Below are 27,814 nucleotides of genomic sequence, written 5' to 3' on the forward strand. Positions count from 1 at the left end.
ACCAAGCGTAGCAACTGTTTCTCTAAGCCGATAAAAATGTAATTACGCAGCCTATAAATCATTAATTGCTTTGTGTAACAGTTGAAATGTACGTGTTCATAGTACTGAATGTGTTTTGCTTTTGTAAGTAGCTAAACCTATTAAAATACCTTATGTCTTGGTTTCTTCCCGTGACTTTTATGTATGTCCCTCTTAAAGAGTACATAACCGATGTTATAAGGAGATTTGTAATTACTTTTATGGTTATAAATCATAGATCAAGTTGACATTTGCATCGATAATTTAGTCATGTCATACTAAATAACTATACGTTCTATAATATTGAGAAGGGTGGGTTGTATTACTAACTTAATCATACTCAAAACAGACAAAAAAACATCTGCCTTGACTAAACGGTATTATTTTTAGGCAGTGCAAACAAGAGTCCCCAAATTTTTGTCAGTGATAATGTAATCGACAACGATCGACTCTTATTTGGAAACATATACACATTCGATGATATGCTTATTCCGCTGTCAGAACTTGAACTAAATGCTACTGAGCCAGAGGAACCAGATACAGACATAAAACTATCTTTTAATGAAAACATGATTGAAGAGGAACCAATAAATTCCAACGGTTTAGATGCTAAAGAGTTCAATGAACTGCTTCACATAACGAGTAACTTCACTAGAAGATGGCAATACTATGATCCAGATGACAATAATTATCATTTGGAAAATGTGAAGAAAGAAAAACTGAAGAACTTGCTGGTCCAATTTATGGTACACGCAAGGTATTATATCAAAAGAGCACTAACTATGAAAGAACCTGTTAGAAATGATAAAAGGTATAGACTGGGATATCTTTTTAACAGATTAAGAAGGCTGCAGTATGAACAGTTAAAAATTGTAACCGTAGCGAAGCAGGAAGAATTAGATGAAAAAAACAGAAACATAGGCGTGTTGCTCAGAAAATACGAGAAGGTTGTAAGATACGACGTGGATATAAGAGACACTATCAAATGGATACAAGCTATTAACAAGGAAAAACTGAAGCCGTACCAGTTTGCAGAATATACGCCAAAAATAATAACCAACATTTAGTTATCTACGATATTCTTACCATTTAACCTTGTGTGTTTTCATTTACAATAATTATTACACTTGTGTCTTGCACTTATTTCACTTTTATATAATTACAACTTTAATTTTTAAAGTGCAGGTAGATTATTATTAAAAAGTTGTAAGCAATATTAGGGTTGCCAGCATCATAACACTTTCTACTATTAATTAGTAGATACAAGTTTTATACCAAATCAAACTATTTCCTGTCAAATACATATCCCAAATTAATAATTAAGTTTATTACAAACTTTATAATGTACCTCTATAATTATAATTTATAATATAGTACGTAAGTAATGATTATATATAATATTATAAAGCTGAAGAGTTTTTTTATTTGTTTGAACCTACGTTTGAACGCAATAATCTCAGGAACTACTAGACCGATTTCAAAAATTCTTTCACCAATGTATAGTTAAGATGTCCCTGAGTGCTATAAGCTATGTATGTACCACGGCCAGCACTAGTGTATCATTAAAATAAAAAATTATAATTATATATAGACTTAGCTTTCTGTCCGTCTGTCTGTATCCAAACTGTATGCCTGGATACAAACGGACAGACAGCTAAAGTCTTACTAATAGGGTCCCATTTTTACCCTACGGGTACGGAACTCTAAAAAGCTGGGCTTAAAATACTTACCTATACTAAGGTTCAAAACATTTTACTTCTACTATCCCTAAATTAAGTTCAAGGCCAAAATGAATTAAAACACACTATTTAAGCTCCTTTAGGAATAAAAACAAACAACAATCGCCTTTCCCTAAAGTAGGTTTAAGGCTGTTTTTGTAAGTTTCAGATCTTACCAACGGCGATGGTGACATACCAGATATTAACGACATGTTTCTCACACTACATGACGACTTCAACGCCAAAATTAAACCTCCACCAAAAGACGCCATCATAAAAAACATAAGCATCAACATCGACAAACTAGACATTAACAAAATCAAAGAGAAAATGGATTATTTTGCAAAGAAACTTACGGGAGACTTTGATGAGACAGAACTCAACAACACTAGACGAACCATGGAAGGGATGGGTAGGAAATACTACGACTATAGTTTGGATGATGAGACGATGGTTCGGCTGAAAATCTTGGACCTAATGCTACAGTTGATATACATGGCGAGATACAAGATAAAGATGATAGAGAATGATCCGTACTTCAACCCCCAAGATACGTCCTACCGCATCGGATACTTGTACAGAAAGTTGAGAAGAATCCGGAAGAAAATGCTGGATATCTATTCCCTGATGGAAAAGAGATTGTGAGTATAAAACCTCTCATTTACAATCTTATTTCGCTTTTGTTATCAAGGCTGTAAGCCAAGTCTTTAAAAATTAAAGTAGTTAACAAACATATTATAACAACATAGTCTATGTTCTTATAATATGTATGTTAACTACTTTAATTTTTGCCAGTGCAATCATTACCCTTTTTAGTGGAGACGTGGGCTACGTCTCCGCTAAAATGGTAAACGTCTTGAATGTTTTTGGCCGGCTTTTGTTGACGTTGTCCCGTTAAAGTACTCCCTACTCCATTCTCCTTCACTTTTCACCTTCTTTTGATTAATTTTGTTGTGGGTCCCAAGACTGTTTTAGTTATATGCTATACCGTTTGGTTGTCCTAACATTTTCATTAAATTTATTCCAGCCAAAAAAGGGAAGGCAAATTTCGGAATGCGGGAACGTACTTAATACTGCTGAGCAAACAGAAGAAGCTACACAACGACTACCTGTACATATGGTGGGTCATGATACAGATGCACGAGATACACCAGACAAGACACATGATTCCCAACACCAGGCCACCCAAAACTAAGGCTACTACTAAACAGGACTAAAATGCCATATTTGTCGTCTCAATTTACCTGACTTCCTTAGGAAGAGGTTATGTTTTTAGTTTAATTCCTCTGGCGTGATCTAGGGTCTAAATTGCTTGGTGGATTTTAAGGCCTCAGTTAAAATTTTGCGGGCAGCGGGTCGGGAGTTTTGGCGGCGATGCAACGCGGGAAGCCGTCTAGTAGGTACGCCGCGCCGCTGCCTTCGAGGTCATTTCCATATAAATCTATACATTAGAATGCGACGCTCCCGCGCCGCAGCCCCCACCACCCCGCTGCCTGCTGATTTCGTGTCCGTGGGCTAAGTGGATTAATGTTAGATTCGTCTTGGTCGATGTAAATTGGAATAAACGTTGCAATCGAATTTATTTAATAATTGGGTGGTATGGTAGGCAGTTGTATTGTGATGCAAAATAAGTGTACCTACATAGTCTAAATTACTACAATTTCCACTACATTTTGGTTAAATCTTCAAAACAGTGCACAGGCCAAGGCCTGAAAACTGCGCAGCCTTATGCAAATGATCGGGTAGGCTGCGGATAGGCTGAGCTCGGGTAAATCCCGCCGTTTTATAACCAAACCGATAAGGAGCCTGCATAGCAGTTTGCATTCATTATGCTTATCTCGTAATAATTGTTAAGCTGTTGTGGTTGCGTTATAAATTCAATAAAAATGTAATTACTCAATAGAATTATATTGCCTACGTATTAAAGCGTATACCTTTTATGATACTTATTGTGATTTAGTATCAATTTCTCGTTGTTCTATAAACATAAGATATGAAATCCAAGAATTCTTAGTAATTATAAAAGTCTAGCAATAAAAACAAGCTAGATGCCGCTTATTACAAAATTGATTTCTTCCTGGCACATTGTCATTCTAATGCAAAACCTTGCTATGAAAACTACTGCACTAAACGAAACCGTCCCCACGAATATATCCCGAACTTACGACGCAATAATCAAAGACGAAGACGATACAGCGATATACGAAGTAGACAACTTCAAGCAGCATTTGCAGAACGCGGAGCTGAAAAGAACCTTGTACGAGGCAAAACTAAACAACACTTTACGGTACCTAAACGTGGACAAGCACGAAGCGGCTGATGTAAGGTACATGTACTTCGCTAATATATCTATGGGACTCATGCAGCAATCCGTATATTCCACAAGAGATAGACTGCAAGAGACTAGACGATTCAGGCAGATATTCGCCGACGATCCAGCGTATAGAGCGGCTATGATCTACGCAACTTTACTAGCTTTGAGGACGAAAATGGATAATATATTCGCCACAATGAGGAATATGAAGTCGGATGGTAATTTCATACATGTATTGATCCTGTATGAACGCATGGTGGTCGCTAGCGTTGATGTGGAAGCGTTTGTGAACCAGATGTTCGAAATACAGGAGTATTACAAGCAAGTGCATTTGAGACGTGAATAATAAAGTTCAATTACCCTACAACTAGACAAATCAGATGCAGAAACACAGTATAATGCTATTTCCACTAGTATTCTCAACAGCAGGAAATGTATAAAAAACAGCCCAAACAGAAACATAAATTACGAGTATCAACCCGAACCATAGCTTTAGTAAACAATAGAACTGAAAAGAATATTGGCACAAGAGAATATAGACAAATAGATAGAAAGGTAAAAAAGAGTATTAGAAAAGACATAAGAGATCTCAACACACATCTCGTGAAAGTAGCATTAGAAAATAACTCATCATTAAGAATTTTGAAACAAGGTATCACAAAAGGCAAGTCTTGGATTAACGGCCTGCCGGATGAAGACGGTAAAAAATATAATAGCAAAGGAAAAATAATGGACATTGCCACAAAATATTACAAATCCCTTTACAGCGATAACACCTTACCAGAAAATAAAAATCTAACATATGTCTGTACGGAATCAATTCCAAAGATCACAGAACAAGAAGTCAGTAAAGCATTGCGTGACATGCTATACAATCGAAGCCCTGGAGGAGATGGCATAACCACGGAAACAAAATCGGTTCATCAGTTTTACCATCATTTATAACAAATTTTTTCAACACGATTCTCAAGTCCGGTAAGGTTCCAAACAAAATTTGCCATTCTAATATAGTATTATAACACAAAAAAGGAGACAAAAGTAACATTAGCAACTATCGGCCAGTCAGTCTAATCTCCCATTTATACAAGGTATTCATCAAAATCATATTAAACTACATCGACCACTTTGATAGACATCAGCCAGCCAGATACATACTCTTAGCCAACTTCTAGAAAAATATATAGAATTTAATAAACCCCTTTATTTAGCCTTCGTAGATTTTACTAAAGCTTTTTCGATTTCGATAGTATAAAGCATTCGGCCATAGGTATTTAAATCTTGACATAACCACGAAATAGATCATACATACATTAAACTTCTTCAAGTAATTTATAGCAATAGTACCTACAGCTGATATTAAACTCAACACTAAGTTCCAAATTTTGAAGCTAATTAAACAAGGCGACCCAATTTCCCCAATATTATTTTGCTGTGTCCTTGAGGAAGTCTTTCGAAAGTTGGACGGCCTATGGATAGAGAGGATTGAAGTCAATAACAAAAAGCAAACCAATCCTCGCTTTGCCGACGACATTGTCGTTTTTGCTCCTACAGCCACAGACCTTCAAACCATGCTACAAGATCTAAGCACTGCAAGCCTCGAGGTGGGACTAACAATGAACAGGTCCAAAACTCAAATAATGACCAACAGCACGAGACGTAGGGTCGAGGTACATCTACTTGGACCAGTTAGTTTCTTTTCATAACAGACAAGGGAAGGAAGTCGATCGACGAATCGAAAACGCCTGGAAGAGCTACTGGTCCATGAAGACGCTGATGAAGGGAGATTTACCAATCTCCCTGAAACGCAGACTCGTCGACATGCGTATTCTGCCCGTCCTAACCTACGGTGCGCAAACTTGGTCATTGACCGATTCGCAAAAGTCCTAACTCAGGCTATGCCAAAGAGCGATGGAACGCAGTATGTTGGGAGTAAAACTAGTCAGCAAAATAAGAAACACCACACCGCGCTCCCAAACAGGTATCAAGGATGCAGGAGCTAAGATGGCAAAACTAAAATAAGATTGGGCTGACCACGTTAGCCGCATGCATCCCGATCGCTCGGCAAAGTTAACAACTTAATGGGTACCCGAAGACGGACGGAAAGAGATGGCGCGATGAGCTGGAGGCATACAAGCACGGCTGGCCAACGGTGGCGCAGGCACCGCCCACCTGGTACGATTTGGCCATTGTTCTTTTGATGGCAGATTTTCTAAAAATATCCTTGATCATTGGATAAATTTTTATACTTGCATGTTTCACACACAGAGGAAGCCGCTATAAGGAAAAAAAGCCTGTGTAAGCGTAGTCCATAAGTTTAGCTATCAAATGAGACCTTTTTTATTTTCATAGGATATTTATATGAGAAGTACTGGTCAGATTAGTGTGAAAGCCCGATAAAAACTAAAATGGCTGCCATTTTACAACCGTGTGAGAGAGATCAAATTTGAGGGCCAATTTGTCGATAAAATATGCCATAGATTATGACATTAAAGGATCGGACACCGGTGTCGGGACACATTGTATATGATTATTTGATCATATCTGCGTATTACATTATCATATTTCATTGATCCTATTTTACGTCATAATATGTGGTTTCAATAGCCAATGGAGAGCGCTAACGCTGACAGGTATTTACGTCAGGGTTACTAGATCTCAGAGAATTCGATTTGTCAAAAGACATCGTCATTTTTAATATGGCTTGTTTTTTGTTATTTCAGCAAGATTATCGAAGTATATAATTAGAAAAATAATTACATTACATTATTTGAAACATATTAACGAACAAGAAATTAAAAACTCTTTTTTTATATTAAATAACTGGCAACACCTATTTCTATGACCGTATTGGATCCTATCTCTCAGCAAAAGTCAAAAATCTATGATCAAGGAAGAAATGAATCATATGTCTATGTCGCAGCCGACTGGTTTAAATAGCCGTTCAATCAAACAGCTAGCCCTTTGACTGAACAACGCCATTCAATCACACGTCTAGCTTTTATATAGAATATTTTAGTCGCTCAAAACGTCCAACACTATAGCTGATTCAAAATCCGCCGTCTAATTGAAGTAGTTCAGCGTGCACCGCTGCGGCGCTAGGTGCGTTTTATTTACAATATGGCGTCAACTAGCAGGTGTTTGTTGGTGTTTGTGGTTGTTTTTCGGAAATAAAGTAGTTAATAAAATTTACAAGTGTTATTAAAGAGACAAAAATTGTGGAGGCACATACGAGTGAATTAAAATTTCAACAAATATTCGAGGAGAAATTATGGGATTATGAAATGGATGGACGATTGGACGCAGCCTCCCCCGAAAGGTGGGTTCGAGGGGCATAGCCCCCCGTCAAAACAAAAACAAACACAATCCAGAAAGTCCAAAAGTTGGTTAGGTTAGGTTAGAACTTAGACCACAACACAGAGGGAGCCGAGCGAGCGCAGCGAGCGTGCTGCGGCAGCAGCCGGCGACCGCCGTCAAATAAAAGGGGGGCTCGGGGGGCGCAGCCCCCCGCCAAAACAAAAACAAACCAGTTGGCTAAGCGTCGTCTAGCTGTAGTGTTGAACGTTGTAGTCAACAAGTCGGCTAAGCGACGTATAGCCGTGTGATTGAATGGCGTTGTTCAGTCAAAGGGCTAGCTGTTTGATTGAACGGCTATTTAAACCAGTCGGCTGCGACATCTATATTACATTATCCAATATCATTGACTCAATGATCTCGGATCCATTATATATGATAATCTAATATCCCCCTTAGACATGGTATCAAAACTTTTCAGCGGCATATATAATATTGGGTACTCAGAAAAAAAAGTCTTTGAAACAAAAATTTATTCATCATCATTATACTAATACAATAATATTAAAAACAAAATATGAGGGAATGCTACAAATCACTCTATTAATAATAAATATATTATAAAAATTAAGCGCATTGTATTTCATACTTTACACAAAATGATATTTGTATTTTTAATAATCAATTATTTTAACAATAAAAATGTCAGTTTATTTCCACACTTATGGACGTAATTGCTTACACTCTTGATATCACAAATATTTTTAATTGGCAACATTGGAAGCTTACGTTCTTTTCATAATTGCCAGTGTCATAAGCAAGTATTTAAAGTACTATAAGACAAACAAAGATTAAACGATTCAAGATGTTTTCTAAATATCAGATTACAGCACAAATGCATGCGGCAATATTACAATAATTATGATTATTAATAATCTGTGGAAATACTAAGCCACGCCCGCTTATACATTCTTTGTATACAAAAATATACAATAACATTAAAATAATCTCTAAAACAAGCATTTAGATTAGTATGTATCTAATCTCCATTGTTGTACCAGATATATTATCGAATAAAAGAATTAAACTTACAGTTTTGCAAAAGAATCTCTTAGTTTTTAAATAAAAATCTCAATAACGTATAATTAAAACAATAAAATTAATAATTTTTGTACTAAAACCGACCGACAATTAAAATATTGTACAAATCTAGCTTCATAAAAGAATATAAATTACAGTTTGGCGAAAAAGAGACCAACAACCCTACGTTACGCCTAAACTCACTTTTATCACAATATGACGCACTAGAGTTGACAAGTACTGTAATATTGCCATAAATAAAAACTTATAGTTCCAGCTATCACGGTGCCATAAAGTTAATAATAGGTAATATTAACTTTATGCACGGTGCCAGACTCTTTTTTGCCCAGCTGTACCTTAGTACATTTTATAAGTAAAGTACCATAATATATTACAAAGCAATGAGTTATTTCCATTTTAGCTAGATCGATAGCATTATATTATGAAATTTAAAAGTACAACTGATTGATATAAAAAATATGAAATAAATGTTGGTAGGTAAGCAAAAAATACATAACTATTTCGTCTAACTAGATTTCCTACATAATATTAAAAAATTACTTCTTTATAAGACTTAAAGTATGTAAAAGTTCAGTATTTTATTAGGAAAAAGATGTAAACTTTTTATTTTATTTATTTTTTGTTACCTTTTCTCAGATATTTTGTTTAACTCGGGAATATTTTTGGTTTTTTTTTTATTCGTATTTTAAATGATACTTTCCCCTTACACTTTTTAAAAAAGCATTATTGCTATAATATCTAGAAATTGGTACCTTACTTCCTATGCAGGCAAGCTTGGTCTACCATTTGGTAGGTTCTATCGTAGTTTCATTCTGAGCCTCTACTTTTTATACTAAAATTTTAATAATAGCGTCTTTTAATTTTAAATCTAATCTTAAGATTATCACAATTAAAATGGCCTTCTAGACAGTTAAAGGCAAAAGTTTTAATACGTGTCTTTGTTGACATACCTACTCTTATTAAACAGTAGAGCCATACTTAGAGATATTAACCCCTGGCTCTAATAAAAATATTTACAGAGCGAATAACTACACTAGTGCCCAGTTTCTGAGTTTTGCTAAGTTTATCTTTTTATTATATTTATAGTTTATCTTTATATTGCTTTTGATTGGCTAGCGTCAAAAAATTAACCCATCAACAACGCTCATACAACGGGCATAGATCTTCTTGTATTTGTCTTGCACATTGGAAATGTCACATGATAGACAAGGACCTTGAATAATTATACGCTGCATAAATATGATACTTATTTGCCAGAGGCAAAATATTTTTTTTATTGATTCATTTGCTTTTGGTCACTTATTTAAATTATATTGCTGACGGCGAATACATCAACATTTTTGACATTTTTGATAAAAAGTTTTATTTTTGCTTATTCTGCTTTCCTAGTAAGCACTAAAATAAATAATTTCCTAAGCTATCTAGTGTCTATAGATAAAATCTTACGTTACAATAAATAACTAAATTATTTTAGGATTGTACTATCAGAGAAGTTGATTCCTATGCAAATCGGGGACCTAAGTAAGTTTGGTTGCGTTACGTCAAACCCAGCTGACAGATCACAATTAACATTGAATTGACATATTCGACCAAATAACGTTGGTCTGTCAATTGCATAGGAATCAACTTCCTCGATGGTACATTGTACAATTAGTACATCTGGTGTAATACGCTTTAGTCGCCGCCCAAATGTTTATTTATTATATTATTGCAACCACACTACAGACTACTCGCGTTACTAGGACAGTTAAATGACAAAATAGTGCTAAGATTAAACGATAGGGAATACGCGAAGGTCGGACTAGAGAACGCTACTAGCACATACAGTAAATAATCCGATCAAAACATGTTCCGACGTCATATCAGAATATTGACAGAAACGTTGTCAAACGTCGAACAAAACTTTTTGTTTACTGTCTATGCTGGTGCTGCCTCCAGCGTCAAAACATGACAGTAATATTATATCCTATTACCCTTTTACTACTAAATATATTCGCAAAGCGCTCAACAATTTATGACGGTATATTATATTTATTCACAATGTAAATATTTCAATTACACTGTACTCGGCGAAACATGGTGGTAGCGGTCATTGATTCCCTGTCAAAAACATGTCATTGTCTATACAATATAGAAAATGACATGTTTTTGACATAGGTTACAGTCAGTTTTGGCGCGTGATTTTTCACTATCCTAACGCGAACAGATTATAGTTATTTCTGAGCAGAAAACATTAATAAAGCCGGCGACCAAAGTATTGAATACTAAAGAAGTACTTAATACTTATAAATGACTTATATTTATAATATTATGAGCGCGTTTTTATCGTACTTACAATATTTACAGCATTAGATTACACTATCAAGCCTTTTCTGCAGTCACTAAAAGCCACTTTAGTCGTTTTAGCTATAATATAACTAAAAATCTATTAGCCGTATCGCATCAAAACCTTTGTCATGTCAGTCACAAAAAATGCTTTACTTCTATTTATTGTACGATCAGGGAAATCGATTTAAAGGCAGATGACAAACCTTCGATATTTCGCCAGGTTATGTCAAAACAATGTTAATCGTGTTTAGCTTGACATAACTCGACCAAATTACGTAAGTCCGCCATCTGTTTATAAATTAATATTCCTAATAGTACAACGAAACACATCAATTACTTTACATTTCCTCTACTTTATAGAGACGAATATAACACTGAAATGATGATTGGTGATCTTTATTAAAGTGTATTGCGATTTTCAAGCTTTAATGTGTCAAGCATTTAAGATTAAACCACTGTGGGATCCGTTTTGGGTTTGATATTAAAAGTTATAAAATTCTTCTAGTTTCTAATTGTACAGGTAGCGCCACTTCTGCCATTTTCAATTTATTTATTAAATATTTTTGCTTATCTTTTTAACTATTGCGATTGCATTAATTGTCTCCAGAAGTCTAATTTGCAGTAAAAAATATTTTGTAGCTGACTGTTCGTTCATGTTGTCCTTAAGCCACATGCATCAAATCGAGTTTAAAAACGGAAACCGGCCTAATATTGACCTGTCAGATTATTATCTGACTAACAAATGTAATGATTAACAGCGTATCTCAAGTCGAAAACTATCACATTGTCTGGCGTTAAAAATAGTCCTATTTCATAGACCCACAAACTGACAAACTAATTGACTGTTAGACTGTCTATCAGAACGATTGACTGACCATCAGACTGATTGACTGACCGTCACACTAATTATTATCTGACCTTCGCACTGATTGACTGATCGTCAGACTTATTTATTGATTGTGAAATTAAATTACTGTCAGCCTAATTAACTGATAGTCAGACTGATAGTTAGTCACACTGACTGACTATCACACAAATTGTCTGTCACACTTATCAACTGACCGACAGACGGACTGACGACTACGGCAGCAGGGGATTTAACTGACTATAATATTGATTTCCTGATAGTCAGACTACTAGTTCACAAATACCATGACACAAATTGTCTGTCACACCAATCAACTGATCGTCAGACGGACTGACTGACTGACTGACTGGCGGCTACGGCAGCAGCGGCACCTGACTGCAGACGGCGGGCACGTCTCACTGCGTCTTCGGCTTATGATGACTGTCGCTCGCGAACAGGAAACTGAACTCCGTTTTCTTCTCCGCGAAGTCTATGAACTCGTCTAAAATTATATTTTTTAAATAAATGAGTATTATTATATACATAGAAACATACATGATCTAAGAATACAAATTACAATACAAATCATATGAAGACAACAAAAATAATTTGTAAGGAATTACATAAAAATATATACTCTTCTTACACGTCATCTTCTGCGTTAACATTTTAGCATATTATATACAAAATACATTAATATACTTATTAGTTATTACGTTCTTTTTTGTTCGATTTGTTTGTATTATTTATTAATAAGAAAAAAAATGGAAATTTTAATAGAATTAAAATTAAAAGAAAACGAAAATAAATATTTCTTTAGATAACCATAACTTCAAAATCTAACTTGGCGGCCTACCATAATTGACATATCGCTTGTCATCCAGATAAATATCTGTCCAACTATCTATCTTAGTCCTTAGATGCTAGTCAAAAGTCAAAACGTGACGTGTCTGACCTACCGTAAGTGACATATCGCTTGTCATCGAGATCGCACTGTCTGAACACGTGGTGGGCCTCCTCCTGCGGCAGGCCGAGGCAGCGCGACGCCAGCTCCTCGAAGTTCGCCATGCTGACACGACCGGTGCCCGACGAGTCGTACAGCTGGAAATATACATTTTATTAGATACTGTGGCTGGAAATACATTCACAGGCTAGGTCGGGAGGGGATACGTAATTGCTAGAAGAAGTTGCGAGTTGTTTGTTTATTTACAAGAAAATAGTAATATTACCTTTCCTTTTTTCGAGTCCCTAAACTGTACGAGTACGAGAGTACGAGATTGGTGCGAGAAACTCCTTTCAATTATGATTTGCACACTTTTATTTTTCGACATGTATACAATACTCACATACTTCTCAAAGATCTTTCTAGGTATCTCCAGGGCCGGATTTATGTTTTTTATGAGTATAGGCCACCTTAATATTGCCGCCCCTATGAGAGAACTCTGCCGCCATCCTACGACGCTGCCGCCCCCCCTAGGACGCCATAGGACGCTGCCGCCCATAGGCCATGGCCTATACTGCCTATACATAAATCCAGAGCTGATATGTTCTCACCTTGAACGCTTTAGCGAGCAGCTGTGTAGCGGGCGCGTGCTGCAGCGAGAGGAAGGCCGCGGCCAGCAGGTAGTCAGGGAAGTACACCAGACCGTTGGAACTCTGAAATGAGAATAAAATAGCGCTAATATCCTTATATTTTAAGTACCACTTAAAATATACTATGCTATATTACTATTACTAAAGCGAATAAACTAAGCTATTTAGATTTTTAATTTGGTGGCAGTGGTACCGCTGTCACCGCATCAAACAAGAATGCGAACGCTTAAATGCATGACCGCTATATCTGATAGGTCCCGAAGTAACATAAGACATAATGCGTTATCTCTCCGCTGCCTTCTAGCCTAAATTTTGATGAACTCAACTTATTCAGTACCAGTCGTTTGCCAACTCAAGTACCATCGAGGAAATTGATTCCTAGGCAGTTTACAGACCAACGTCATTTAGTCGGCTCATGTAAATATTAGCTGTGATCGGTCGGATGGGTTTGACAAAAAGCGACCAATTTACATAGGTCCGTCATCTGCCTATAAATCAACTTCTCTGTTAGTACCAGCAGTTTTTAAGCCCCTTTTGCGAGACCCCTTGTTCCCCTTCCGGAGGAAGGGACAATTGTTTGCTTTATAAATTTAGTACCAGCAGTTTGTCAACTTAAGTACCAACCTGCTGGAATATATCATACAGGCGGTGCAGGTGCACGTTGGGCGGCACGCCGAGGCGCTGCGCGAACTCGTCGCGCGTCAGCCACCGGGACTTCCCCGCTAGGCCCTGCGCGACTAGATGCATCTCGAGATTCGAGCGCTCTAGGCTAAAACGAGATAATGTGATAATGAAGTTTGTTATGATACAGAACTTATAACGATACAGAAGTTCTAAGGGTCAATTCAGCCGGCAACGCGACGCGTAGATGCATTTCTAAATTTGTACTGAATTGACAGATTTCAATAGGGATGATGACAAGGTCAAAGATTAGCGAATATTGTTAATAAAATAAAGAAATCACGGTAAAAAATAAGTGTTCCCAAATTTTCAGCTTGATAGCATTTGTATTTTTTTGTTATGCGCTTTCAAAGTTCGATATTTAAGTCGATTTTTTTTTCAATTAAATTTCTTAATATTTGTATACAATTCGATAACTTATGCAATTAAAAGCAACTTTTGTTATGAAACCACTTTCATAAACGCAATATTTAATATACCTGTCGAACAAAGTTGTCTCCCGATGCATACAAACTACGAAAGACTGACGTCAGTCTTTCGTAGCACTTTGTATGGAGCGTTTCGGGCAGGCCTTTTTTATGAGATATTTGAATAGTCATATCTTGGTGAATTTTTAAGCTATCAGAGTCATTCTTTCAACAATGTTTCTATTTTTGAAGTATCTTTAAATTACCGGTAAGAAAAAAAAATAGTCATCATGCCTATTGCGCGAGAGCGAGACGTCTTGCAAAACTGTCAAATCCATACAAATTTAGAAATGCATTTACGCGTCGCATTGCGGTCTGAATTAACCCTTACTAGTGAAATGATATGTTATAAGACTAAATATCGTTGATTAAAATGAAATCATGATTTTTATTGCATATTCTATACTAAGTAGCTTTTTAAAGCCACCTTCCTAGCAAAACTTGGCTTCTACATCAAGAATCCTCTAGTTTCTAGACAACGACAGTGCAGTGGCTTCACTGGTAGAAACTGCTGTAAGCAGCAAGGCCGCCAATTTGTGCAGTTCCGATTGTGAACTATATTATTGTAATGTGTTTGCATTAATAAATAATTTTGTATTCATACCTTAGGTAGACACAGATGACGCATTCTCACTGTATATTGCGTATGTATAGCGGGCGTGGAGAGTATCCCAAAAATTAAGGATTGTTTTTGCATAGATTCTGATTTTACTTTTTCTGGGCCACCTTTGCAAATTGCAGCTAATCAATAAGCATGGCACCTCCAATAGTTCTCAAGAAAAGGACAGTAGTTTCATCTTAAATGAACTTTAGAAGGAGACAATCTACGTCTTCTCACTCACCCGAGCTGCGCGCGAAGTTCGCTGACCTCTCGTATGGCAGGCGCCGAAGGTATACCCAGTTGCTTAGCTCGAGCGATCATGCGGCAGTCGTCGTATGTGTAGTCCAGTACTGGTACGCCGAGAGCCCTGAAAGATAAGAATACATAAGAAAGGATAAAAAGTAGTTTCTAAGCTATTATGAATATCTATTTTCAAAAAAATATATGAAATAATTTCCGATTTATATGCCACTTAAATCAGCAGGTAATTCCGTTTGTAAAAACTAAAAATATTCGTATCAAACAAAACGTATAATTGATATATTATATAACGTTGTTGCCCTTAAAACACAGTGTGCTACCAATACCAATGTAATATGCTAATAATGTTAGACATAATATTATATAGGTACTCTTTTACCACACATATCGAGATTAAAGAAAAGAGTTTATGAGAACAAAAAATTGCCATTTTTTATATGCCAAGGAAAAGGAATCTGAAAAAAAACATACTTGGCCATAACATCTCTAACGTTTCTCGCATACAGCTTGGGGTCTCTCCTCTCCTCCTCGCTGGGATAGTACACCGGCAGGAACTCGATCTCGCACGAGCTGTGCACTTGCGTCAGCGTCAGCCAGAGGAGCTTCAACCTGGAAAGAGATGGAAATATAGTTAATATCATATTAGAAAGAGATGAGCTGCAATTGTTACAAAATGTAATGGTGTGCTCTGCGTTGATCCGATTGAGGTTAGTTCAAAACTTGTGTCAGATTATATTACAAAGGTGACGTTAGGCCATGGGATGGGCACGTCGGGGTAGAAGCCCGGCTTGAAGGTAATATGGCACTTTATACAGGCGTCCACTCCAGCTGGTAGTATAACACTTACGCGCCAGGCCCCTCCCAGGTCCAAGTGACGGTGTCGCGGGCGTTGGGGTAACGGATGGTGACGGGCTGCACCGGCACGCCGGGGTAGAAGCCGCCCGGCTTGAAGGTAATGAGGCATGAGCGGTTCGTGCAGGTACCCTCGGGAAATATTAGTATCTGGAAACGTAAATTAAAAGCTTATTTAAACATCATTCGACAGTTGAAATAATCAGAAATAGGAAAATTTGCCAGAATTAAAAAAAAAAAACTATAACCCAACTCGGGGAATTATTACTACTCGCGACGGTGTAGAGAATTCCTTCATTTTGGCTTCGTCGTAGTTAGAAACAAACTCAAAGGATTATTTCATCGATTTCATCATTGGCTGTTTGACTAACAATTTCAGACCTTTTCAATCCAGGATTTGTCAACCATTTTTCGTGTTGTCCCTTTTACGAACATTAAATGAAACTTTTGGTCTAACCCTCAGCAGTTACCTGCGGCCAGTCCTCCTTAGAGGTGGCTCTCTCGATGATCTCCTTGATGGTGTTCTGCCGGGAGTTGGGGTCATCCCGCCACACGTACACCGGCTGCGTGTAGTTTATCAGCTCTGGAACATTGAGATGGAACTTTTAATTACAGTAATAATCCGGAACGTTCCAATTAACGGTAGATCAGCGAGTGTTTTTAAGGTGAAGCCAAACGAGCGTAATTTTGTGAGTCGAGTGAGTCGCAGAATTTCTGCCGCGTAAATATCTTTTCATACTAATCATGACTCACAAAATTACGCTCGTGTGAATCAAACAGGACTTTTGTATGAAACTGAATGCAGCAGAATTTCTGCCAGCCGAAATTCTGCGACTCACAACTAACAAATTACGCTCGTTAGGCTATAGCATAGCTTTTATCGCGGACTTTGAGCGCGGCGACCGAATCAAGAAATTGCGTAACGAAAATAAATCTAATATTACGTATTCTGTGATGTTACTCAGGTTATTACCTCTTAATAACCTAAAAATCTAGAAATTGGCAAAAGCAAAAGAAAGATTTCTACAAATGGTTGTTACTTGTTACCCTACCTAATGAGATAGGAACCGTAAGGCGGGAAAGCAATATTATGCGTCTTTTCAATAATAAAAACATTAAAATGATTACAGCAATTCATTAGTATGTACAAAAGCAACAAAAAACGAATTACGTTTGATGATAATTTAACATTGATGTTCACGTAATAACAGAGTCGAATTATTGAAATTTTGGCAAAAAATAAATAAATTGAATTTACACCTCCCACTGCGCAATTTCTCTTTTTGAAGGCATTAATCGAATTTCTTTCTTCATTCTAAAGGAAATACGAAATAATCCTTTTAAGCAAATTACAGTGATGCACATATTAGTATGAATTATTGTTTTGCATTATTAACTTTTTATTTAATTATTCAATTCAGGCATATGGAATACTTTAATTTCTACATTAGTTAAAGGAATATTTGTTTTTATAGTACTGTTTGAGATCAGCGTAACTAGTTTACTAGTTAGTTTACAATACACGATTTTGTAGCCATCATCTAGTCTGATTTACATGTATTACGATAATCCAACAATATGTGGCAATAGGGTTCGATTACATGTAACAAGGCTGTGGTATTTTACCACGAAAACGATATTTTTTACCACAAATAGGGTCGGCATAAACGGAAATATGCAAACATATATATATTATTGCTTATTTTTGCTTGAATTGGATCTTAAAATCTCAATTTTACGTCACTTATCTAGAGAAAAAGTTTACATAATCCTGACTGTGTCAGCCTAAAATCATGTTTGTTTATAGCCTATAAAATATTTACTTTGTGTCAACCCTAATATAGTGTTATCAAGATGGCCACTGTTTTAAGAGCATGATAAAGATTGAGACACTGTCTAGTGATATTTGCCTTTACATAATTATGTTATGATAAGAGAAAATATAGCCCAGATACTAGACTAAACTAGGCATTTCAAAATGCGTTGGATAGCTGGTTTTACTGTATTTGAGTAGACCAATGATTCCTAAGCCGAAAGAGTTTGCAAAATCGTAACCCTTAGGTTGGGAAACAGTCATGAACGGGTACCTATAGAACTCTTATTCCTTCTGTTCGCATCTTTTGAGACAATTAACCAAAAAGTCTATGCAGAAAGCGCCATATTTAAGCCTCATAGAAACATCTTATATATAAAATTCTCGTGTCGCAATGTTAGGCCGCGTACTCCTCCAAAACGGCTTTACTGATTCTAACCAAATTTTATATGCATATTCAGTGGGTCTGAGAATCGGCTACTGGGTACTTTTTATGTTGATAAGTGCATTTTTTGAACAAATAACAGTAAATTATTACAACTCGAGACTGACGGCGACCATTGTTTGTGCGACGGGATAGCGATGGACGTTGCCATGGTGACATACTTATTTAGTCACTTCAATAAAATAATACGGGCGAAATAATTTATATGGCAAAGAAACGTTTGCCGGGACTAGTTTCTATATAAGAATAAGATAATCTTTCGCATTCAGAGACACAATAGACAATCTCGATTTCTCAACATAAAGTGCAACGCAGCTGCATCGAAGGTCTAACAGATGTACTATCAGAGAAGTTGATTCCTAGGCAGATGAGGGACCTTCGTAGTTTGGTCGCGCTATGTCAGACCCAGCCAACAGCGGGGCTAAAATGGTCACTTTGGAGAGTCACATTATGAATCATAATATGATTCATTTTTTAAAAATCGTAAAATGATCACTCTGCTTGCAATTCATGTCTAGTGAAGTAGTGATTCATACTCATTTGACCAATTTGACATTCGTCAGTATGACAGTTTCGACAATTCATTTGCTGAATTGATTGACAGGAATTGCTAAATGTGACCATTTCAGCCCCGCAGATCACAATAATTAACATTCAATTGACATGATCCGACCAAATGAAGTTGGTCTGTCAACTGTCTGGGAATCAACTTCTCTGATTGTGGTCTAAACCTAAATACGATACAATGTAGATCAAGACCGCAATGAACACAACAATTTATTTTTGTAGTGTGTCACAAAAGCAATTTCGTGCTACAAATATGTTTTTAAAAATAGATTTGCAGTGCGAAATCGGAAAAAACCACGGAAAAGCTTAGTAAAATACACGCTCGATTTTTATTTATTTACTTCTTTCTTTTTTCACTTGTCTGTTGTCAGTAAATAGGACAAGAGATAATTAAGGGCTCATTTTAGAAAGCAAGACCAAGCTTCTTCAAGCAACTTCTTCATACCAGTTTATTTGCGATAGATCGAAACGATCGCTAGGTCGCTCTGATCATTTTACTGGTTGAAGCAGGCGTTATAAGTTTCACAGGGGTTTCCTAATCATGTGTCTTAATGTTTTTAGTAGTTGCGGCAAGTTTTAGTGAATGTTATTTGCCAACATCGACAAAACAGCACCCATCTTTTCCGGCACAGTTGAGTTTCACCTTGGCAGAAAAGTCAATATTCACGCGGAAGCCGTACGCTATAATGCAAATGTAGTCAAGGCTACACGTTCGAGTGGTTTTTATCTGACTGTGAAAGAAGGGTTATTATGACCACTTAGGGCTAAGTACTAAGTAGAAACTCGACTATCCAGCCCTCAGTTATACGGATTCGCGATTAACCGGACTCCCAACGGAATCTCTTAAACATCTATTCTAATATTATAAATGCGAAAGTGTGTATGTCTGTCTGTCACCTCTTCACGCCCAAATCGCTGAACCGATTTTGCTAAAAGGTATGGAGATACTTCGAGTAGGTACCGGGAATTAGTACATAGGATACTTTTTATCTGGAAAAAATGCACGGTTCCCGCACCATAAGAGAATTTTGGCGCAACCAAGTTACGGGCGTCATCTAGTTTCTTTAATAAATATAATTTTTTAACATGCACCCTGTAATATACTATACATATTATAATATTATGCATTCTTTTCGATGCATAAATTCGACTACTTATCCGAATTTTCAATTATCAGAATGCCTAAACGTTAAGTACCTTGCGTGCCTAATGTAAGTCCAGTTAATCGAGTTTGTATTATTGTATTTTTAATATGACTAAGTTTAGTAGTCCGGCTACTCGTTTAACAAGATTTAGTAAAATGTAGTTATAAGATGTAAGTACATTATTAACATTTTTTTTCATCAGGAAACTTGTTCAGCAATTATTTGTTCTATTAAAGAAAACATTTGAAGTTAGCAATTTTTATTAGCACCGCACGGTACCTATTTGTGATATAACAAATACAGCCATTAAAATACCGGAAAAGTTAAAAATATTAATTGACAAATTGCGCATCTTATGACTGGACTCTTCTTCCAGACAAGTCCAAATCCAGAAACTATACCTTATAATACCACAACTGTTTTATTTATACCTACCTATGCAATGATGATATATATGCACGGGCCGCACCTTCGTGCTTAAAACGATACCCTTGGACGATCTGCATGAATCGTCCAATGGTATCGTCTCATAGCACGAAGCTTCGTGACGATAGACGCATGTGCGGCCGCGGCATGATTGTAGTTAAGCTATACATGGCAACCGTCATCACATATCTCCAAATCCTTCAGATACCGTGCCAAGTAGTTGTACGCCGTTAGTTTGGCACACGTGTTGGACATTGTTGGTGATGACGTCACGTCATGACATTTCATTCATCCAGTTCCCGGTACACTATAGATCTTATAACCCAAGAACCAACGACAGCCAGATTTCTTATCTAATTTGCTTGGGTTAAATGAAGGAATCTCGTCTCCCACTGCAGGACACTTATGACAGTTGCTTCCCATTGCGACGAGATTCCTACAGTTATCCTGAAGAAAATATGATAAAAAAATTGAACTGAAACTCTTAGATGACCGCGTTCGAAACTCCATAGTTCATGGTCGTTCTTCCCCTTATGGGGGTCATATACAGACAAACTTTCAGCTTTTATAAAACAAAGATAGTCTGGCTGTCACTGGCTCTCGTGTTATTAGTTATAGCGATCATGTAGGCACTAACATAATATATTAATAAAGCATAATCTGTTATAGCCATACTTTTGTTAGCCTATAGTCTATACCAGGAATATGAATCAGTCACGGACCACGGTCAGCAAGATGAATCTTAGGACAACATCTCCAACATCTCCAGAATTTAATGTCAATATCTATAGCTTGCACCAATATTTCACTCCAAACTTCAGAGAGATAATTAACTACAAAAAATGGTTACTTTTCTCATTGATATCTAAAAAATACCTTTGTAATTTCCGTAATTAAGTACCTATGTTTACTATTTTTTTATATAAAATGTGTGGACCGCGAAGTTCATTTCATGTCTTAAAACGGACCCTGAGCGAACTAATTGGTAACCCCTGGTCTATACTATCCAACTACTTGTATGTAAATGTATGTTGCTTCTCCTCTTCTATTCGTCTTGCTCCAGCGCTACCAATCGCCATTGGCCAATTCTGTTGGTAGCAAAGAGTTTGACGCTTAAATCAGGAACTGTTAGTTCGATGTGCAAAAAAACCTTTATCTGTGCGGACTGCGTGTTTATCACCGTTTTCTTTGAAGATGTCAACAAATTATATGGCATCGAGAACAACGCTTTGGACGGCACAAATTCAATACAATATTATATATAGTAAACTTCTTCACAGAAAGTATAAATTAGTCACAAAAACTTGTTATGTATATATCATATTGAGTATTGAATACGACCATCAGCTAAGAAGTTAAACCAATTTTCATACGATTCAAGGAATTCAGAGACCACTTCTTCATTAGAAATGATCGTCTGAAAACTCTCTTGCATAGCTAGCACAAGCACGTAGACAAACGAAAGAAACTAAATTTTGACAGTTTTACCGGAAAAACATTGGAGAAAAAGTTTCTTTCGTATCTCGATATCTTCCGCTTTTGAAAATCTATAAGTCAAGCATGACGAACCGCTTTTGACATTTAGTTTCTTGATTTTTTTTATTTTTATTATGGCACTTGGCTATAAAACCATGGCTAGTGTCGAGTAAATGGCGGCAAATTAAAAAAAATCGATGTATAGCAACCCTGTCTATAGCCGGAATAATAGTTTTTATCTACAAACTACGAATAATAAAGTTACTTAGTTTTTATTTTTCGTATTTCGTAGATCAAAACTATAATTCCGGCTATAGACAAGGTTGCTGCATGTCGATTTTTTGAATTTGCCGCCATTTATTCGACACTGGCCATGGTTTTATAGCCGAAGTGCCATAATAAAAAAAATAATCAAGAAACGTAAATGTCAAAAAAATAATTGACGGTTGCTATGGAAAGAGTTTCTTGTCTTTGTCCACTGAAACTCAAGTCGACGGGTGGCGCCATGCTCAGGAAAAAGATATGTAGACATGGGAAAGAAACTGCCATTACTTTCTTCCGAAGAATCGACTGGGCAACGGCGTGCTAGCTACGCTGGAAGAATACAGCATAAAGACGATTTGTCACAGAGATTAAAGACAAAAGTTTTTCCATGACAAACATAAAACATAATGTGCCAATAGAACAAAGGCACAAAAGAACATAAAAGAACAAAGCTGGCCGTAAAGGCCCATTCAGTTTCACCTTTGATTTTCTTTATGACTCTTATGTCGTTGGAGTAGAGGTGTTTTAAGAAGAAAAACAATTCTGAACCGTAGCTAAGACGAATCGGTGCACATACGACACGCACGATCATTCACTCACCATTCATTCAAAAGAAAAAATGAACTGAATAGAATTCGAAACAGATGATTTAGTACCGTTTAGAAATACCTAAAACCTCATAATATGAAATAGATAAAACAAATATAGAGCTCAATTCTTATGGACCTAATGCTTGTTATTCGAATCTCCGTTCGAATCGTAGGCTGTCCGAAACAAGAAGACAGAAACTAGGTGCAAGAGTGACAAGTCCCAATCTTAAATAATTTTATACTACTTAGATTTCAAATTTCACGCCAAAGCCCAACAATTTTCAGTTCATTGTTACGCACTATAAACCCCAATACACATTTACTCACGGTAAAAAGATTGTTACGTAAATATTCTAGAATAAGATAAGCGTTACAATAAAATATTGTTATAGGCACTCGAGTGTGAAAGTGTAGATTTGTTTATAAATGGCTATCTAGGAAAATAGAAATGTCTGCGCCAAGATACGCATAGTGTGATAATACTATTTCTTATAGTCCTTTATACTATATTCATAGGAATCATATTATGTTAATAAACTAGATAAACTTTGATTATTTCGTTAATCTATGTAGAGAAAATTGCGTTCACCTTTACATAATAAATTTTCAAAACATTAATACTTACGTCAAAAACTTTATTTATTTATGCTATGTTTACCACCACCAAAAAGCCAAAAAACAAACATTTATTACTTATAAACAAACCTCAATACTTATATTAATACCCTTCCTTTTCTAGTTTCTTGTACGTTAATGTGATCCCAGTACCAAAATTAATTCCAAAAGCATTGAACATCACAATACACACCGTTACAAAAATATTTCTTACCTTTATCCACCACCAAACTTACAGACTACCAAGTGAACCAACACCAACGAAATCCAATACCAACACCTCAATTTCCTTCATGTTACGAACCAAATTCACCACCACCAAAGCCCACCACCTATCGTCGAAACCTACTTCCAACGTAGTTATCCATGCTCTCCTTCCTCACGATGACTGAAGACATCCTCGTGGCGTAGACTATGCAGCTGTCCAGGAAGGAGGAATGTGGTGCTACCACCAGGATGGGAGCCTCCTTCCGGCTGGCCTGCCGACCGCGGATGGTGATGGCCATCCCACCGGCCAGGTACGACATCTTACCGATAAAGCAGATGAGAGGCTTCAGCGACCTATGGAGTTGATAAAATATTGGATTAGGATTTTAAAAGCTCCTTTTAAAAAATCCTGACTTTTAACGAGATTTAAAAATACATTTTATTTTTATGGAGCCCTATCGGAAGTTGTTAAGGATTCGTTGCAAAATATAGGTACTAGGTAGGCAGGCAGGGCTGGTTTTATATTTTTATGAGTATAAGATGGTATAGGCCACTTTAATTTCGCCGCCCCTATGTACGAACTCTGCCGCCATCCTTGGACGCTACATTGAACCACTACTGCTAGTTATGTCTATTGTGCTACTGCAGTGCTTTTCACGTATGAGTGCTGGCATTTTGAAACCGTAGAGCTATGCTTCAGACGTCGAAGCACAGTAGAGGTGTAACTTCAATACATACTCAAATCCATATGTACTGAAGGCTTTTACACACTTTAAAGTTTCTTTGACAATCTTCATTCGCCATGAGACTAAGTACTCATATACTCGTACCACATACATAGTAGAAAATATTCATGACGTTCTTCTACTCTGCGGTATACATAACGTGACAATACGTCCCGCTTTCAGGCAGTATGTCCCGCCGTCCCCCGAGAGGCCGAAATTGTCCCGCTTTTGTAAACAGACCAAACGAGTTAAATTCCGTAGGTGTCCCACTCTGACAAAAAATTATGGTCACGTTAGGTATACACCATACAATTACATCTACGTCATACAACATAGTGAAAGGTGCCAAACTGGTTATTCGACAAAACCATCGCTATCTATAGATAGCGATGGTTTTGTCGAATCAATTACATCTTAATAATGACGATAAAGTATACTTTATCGTCATTATTAAGATGTACTATGCAAACATATTATGATTTATGAATGAAATAATCTGCTTATTAATAGAAAACAGGCGGTTAAGTCGTAGGCACATATGGTTAACTACAATTATATCTTATTAGGTTTGAGGTTTAAAGATTCTTCATTTCTCAAAAGATTACAAAATCACCAGTAATTAAAAATCTACGTGTGCTGCGAGCGCATAAATAAATACAACAAAAACATTACACATAATAAGATAGACTTCAAGAAGAATACGGGCCACGTTTTTTAAAAGTAAATATAGTTCGCTTTCCAAAATCAGATGTAATGCTTTCAATATGTAAGTTATTTTCTCTTCTAAGATTACGCTTGTTAATATCTTTTAAATGTTATTAAATTGGACGCTGTTAAGCATTCGTGTACTAACCCACACAAAAATTACGTATTGAGTTATGAATGCAGTTATGTTCTTTAGATCATTTAGAACAAGACTGCATTCAAAATTTAACGACAAAAAAAATTGTGGATTAGGACACTAATGCTCAACAGCGACCATTTGTGATCGAGTATTATTATAAGAATGCATTATTACCACAGTAACATGATCGAAATGTGGCAAGTTCATCATAAGTGTTTACGAAACAATAATAGCATTACTATAACACCCACAAAATTAATTCATAAATATGTAAATCACATCATTGCTTACATTATGCTTCTAGAACGAAACTACATGACTAGTGACTACACTTACGTTACAACTAATAGATACGTCTTATGCGGAAAATGCACCTACCGTAACACATTATACACGTGTTTAATGAATAAATTTTTTTTTAACTCACTACTAATGTATGTAAAAGGCAAGCTGTTTAAAAAAATTATAAACAAAAAGTTGGTAAAAAAAAAACAGAGAGACAATGTAGAAGCGGAACTAAAGTTACCACCGAATCTAAACAGCGATGAAGGTTGATTTGCAAAAAACTTTATAAAATAGAAACTATAAATTAGTCAATTGACGAAATAAAACTAAAAGATAATGTCACAGTGCAAAATCTTAAAAAAATGCAAGCTTTTGTAACTAATCAAAAACCATGGAATTAAATCGTTTGAGCTCGAGCGAAATCCAGAACAAAGAAATGAAACATAAAAAATCAATGATACAAAAATCTAAATAAACGAAACAAAGCTAAAAACGTCAAAGAAAAAAAAATCAAAACATTGATGGAACAAAACTCAAAAATCAATGAAATAAAACTCAAAATCAATTATTACAAAACTGAAAAATCAATGAAACAAAACTCAGAACTCGTGCCTAATGCAACAAAACAGCCAAGCATGGACTAGGTCTAATATCACCCACGTCCAATAAGAGGAATCCTGGCGGTATCAGCCTTGGCGACGACACTGGGCGCGCCAAGGCAGACGATGGCTATGGCGTCGAAGAACGACGAATGAGGAGCCATGACCACGACTGGCGCATCACGTGGGCTAGCCGGAACGTGGTGCCGGCCGATCACCCGCACCCGGTGGAAACCAGCCACTACTACCACCAGCCGCATGAGCGAGAGGATCGAGAAGCGGAGCTTGCTAGAAAGAGAGAAAACATTTAAATAAAGAACATTATGAAAGAGAGCTATTCCTGTATCAAAACATAATACCGGATATCACAGAGGTGCAGCGCGATTTAATGTAGGTAATCAAACTGATGGTAGACCTGAAGGGAAGAAGACACCAGCTTGTATCTGCACTTGTTTTAAGCGCTATATATTATGTCTAATAGTTGTTTTTTTTTTTTTACGATCACAATATTGTATCTCGCAAAACTTTTTAATTCTTAGGATAGGTGTACCTTAACGTTTTCTTAAAATTGTATAGCCAAGCATCGCATACGCAAACCTCTCGGTGTAAGTGAATTGACCGTAAGATAATAACTGTGTTGATCCTACGTAATCAACACTGTTATTATCTTACGTCTACATTCCGTCTACAATGTAATTACTAGATTAAATACAAGCTATAAAGAATTAATTATCTTTTAAGTTAAGTATTTTATATTAAATCAAGATTATCTCAAACTAAATAAGAGAAGGCTCTAAAGTTTAAAATAAATTATATGAGAGTCATACTTATAATATAATAATGTTATAAATATGATAAATATCTCATACAAACTTCAAGAGTTGGTGAACGGACAAAATCTTTAGACTCTCTACAAATTACATAAATTACATAATTTTGCGATAGCTATCCATAGATAGTTGTATCTAGCAGGAAAGTATAAACTCGAAGCTTGGAAAGTTCGCCGCAAATTATAAATTGAAGGCTGAAGCTCCAAAGAAAGTTTGATTATTGGACGCAAGCCAGGAGCTTAATTAAGTTCTAAATTGGCGGAGCTTAACAGAAAGCTTGCACGTAAGACTATAGACGTCGGACGCAAGGTTTTTATACTCGTGTCTATTGATTGCATACTCATTATTCATTGTACTTGTTGACACATAAATTGCTTGTCAATGTTTGAAGAGAAAACTTTTCTAGAGGCGTGGTTTTGGGATGGGTTAAAAATTATAGTCGCGTTAGGACTTGCTACATAATTGAAAACTCCTAAAAGGAGGAAGAATAAACCACTGGCGCGGCGCAGGATAGTAAGTAATACCCTTTGTATTAGCTCCGTGGTAATACCCCTCTCTTACCGCCACACGGCAAAAATGTATGATATCCTCTTTGTTCATTTCTGCCGGCTCTCCTGGCGAGTAGAGCGTTGTTTTTTTTTTTTTTTTTTTTTGGAATATTTTTTTGCTAAAATCTTAGACTATTGTTAAGTCACTATTTCATTAATGATTCAGTTCAATAGTCTAATTAATATTATTTTATGTGCCAATATCTACGACTAAAGTTATTATTATTCGCCATGACTTTAATATAATAATTAATATGAAACTTCTAGCCCTTCTCGAGCGTATTTTATAGTTAACGAGTTCGAAACCTTATTAATTCATTGTTACTGTATCTAATAAAAGTGAATGAACGAGCAAGCCTCACT

General features: G+C 36.4%; 2 protein-coding genes across 3 annotated transcripts in view; one reads left to right on the forward strand and one right to left on the reverse strand.

The window, feature by feature from the left end:
- The first annotated feature begins 86 nt into the window (after nucleotides 1-86).
- Nucleotides 87-3,056, forward strand: LOC121738600. The gene is made up of 3 exons (XM_042130767.1): nucleotides 87-123; nucleotides 1,906-2,377; nucleotides 2,764-3,056. Exons 1-3 carry the CDS (start codon nucleotides 87-89, stop codon nucleotides 2,951-2,953), a joined length of 699 nt encoding a protein of 232 aa, XP_041986701.1. The 3' UTR covers nucleotides 2,954-3,056.
- A 7,573-nt stretch (nucleotides 3,057-10,629) lies between these two features.
- Nucleotides 10,630-27,814, reverse strand: part of LOC121738593 (lysophosphatidylcholine acyltransferase) — a 40,997-nt gene continuing 23,812 nt past the window's right edge. The window contains exons 3-11 of one of the 2 annotated variants that reach the window (XM_042130754.1): nucleotides 23,763-23,974; nucleotides 16,543-16,655; nucleotides 16,068-16,222; nucleotides 15,692-15,829; nucleotides 15,201-15,326; nucleotides 13,835-13,979; nucleotides 13,172-13,273; nucleotides 12,577-12,718; nucleotides 10,630-12,119 (exon numbers count right to left, since the gene is read on the reverse strand). In XM_042130754.1, coding sequence (XP_041986688.1) covers nucleotides 12,034-12,119; nucleotides 12,577-12,718; nucleotides 13,172-13,273; nucleotides 13,835-13,979; nucleotides 15,201-15,326; nucleotides 15,692-15,829; nucleotides 16,068-16,222; nucleotides 16,543-16,655; nucleotides 23,763-23,974 — 1,219 coding nt within the window. In that variant the 3' untranslated portion in view covers nucleotides 10,630-12,033. Of the gene's footprint in view, nucleotides 12,120-12,576; nucleotides 12,719-13,171; nucleotides 13,274-13,834; nucleotides 13,980-15,200; nucleotides 15,327-15,691; nucleotides 15,830-16,067; nucleotides 16,223-16,542; nucleotides 16,656-23,762; nucleotides 23,975-26,134; nucleotides 26,362-27,814 lie in introns of both variants that reach the window. The other variant, XM_042130753.1, reaches the window with a different exon arrangement.

This window comes from Aricia agestis, chromosome Z, assembly GCF_905147365.1.
Source record: "Aricia agestis chromosome Z, ilAriAges1.1, whole genome shotgun sequence".
NCBI lineage: Eukaryota > Metazoa > Arthropoda > Insecta > Lepidoptera > Lycaenidae > Aricia > Aricia agestis.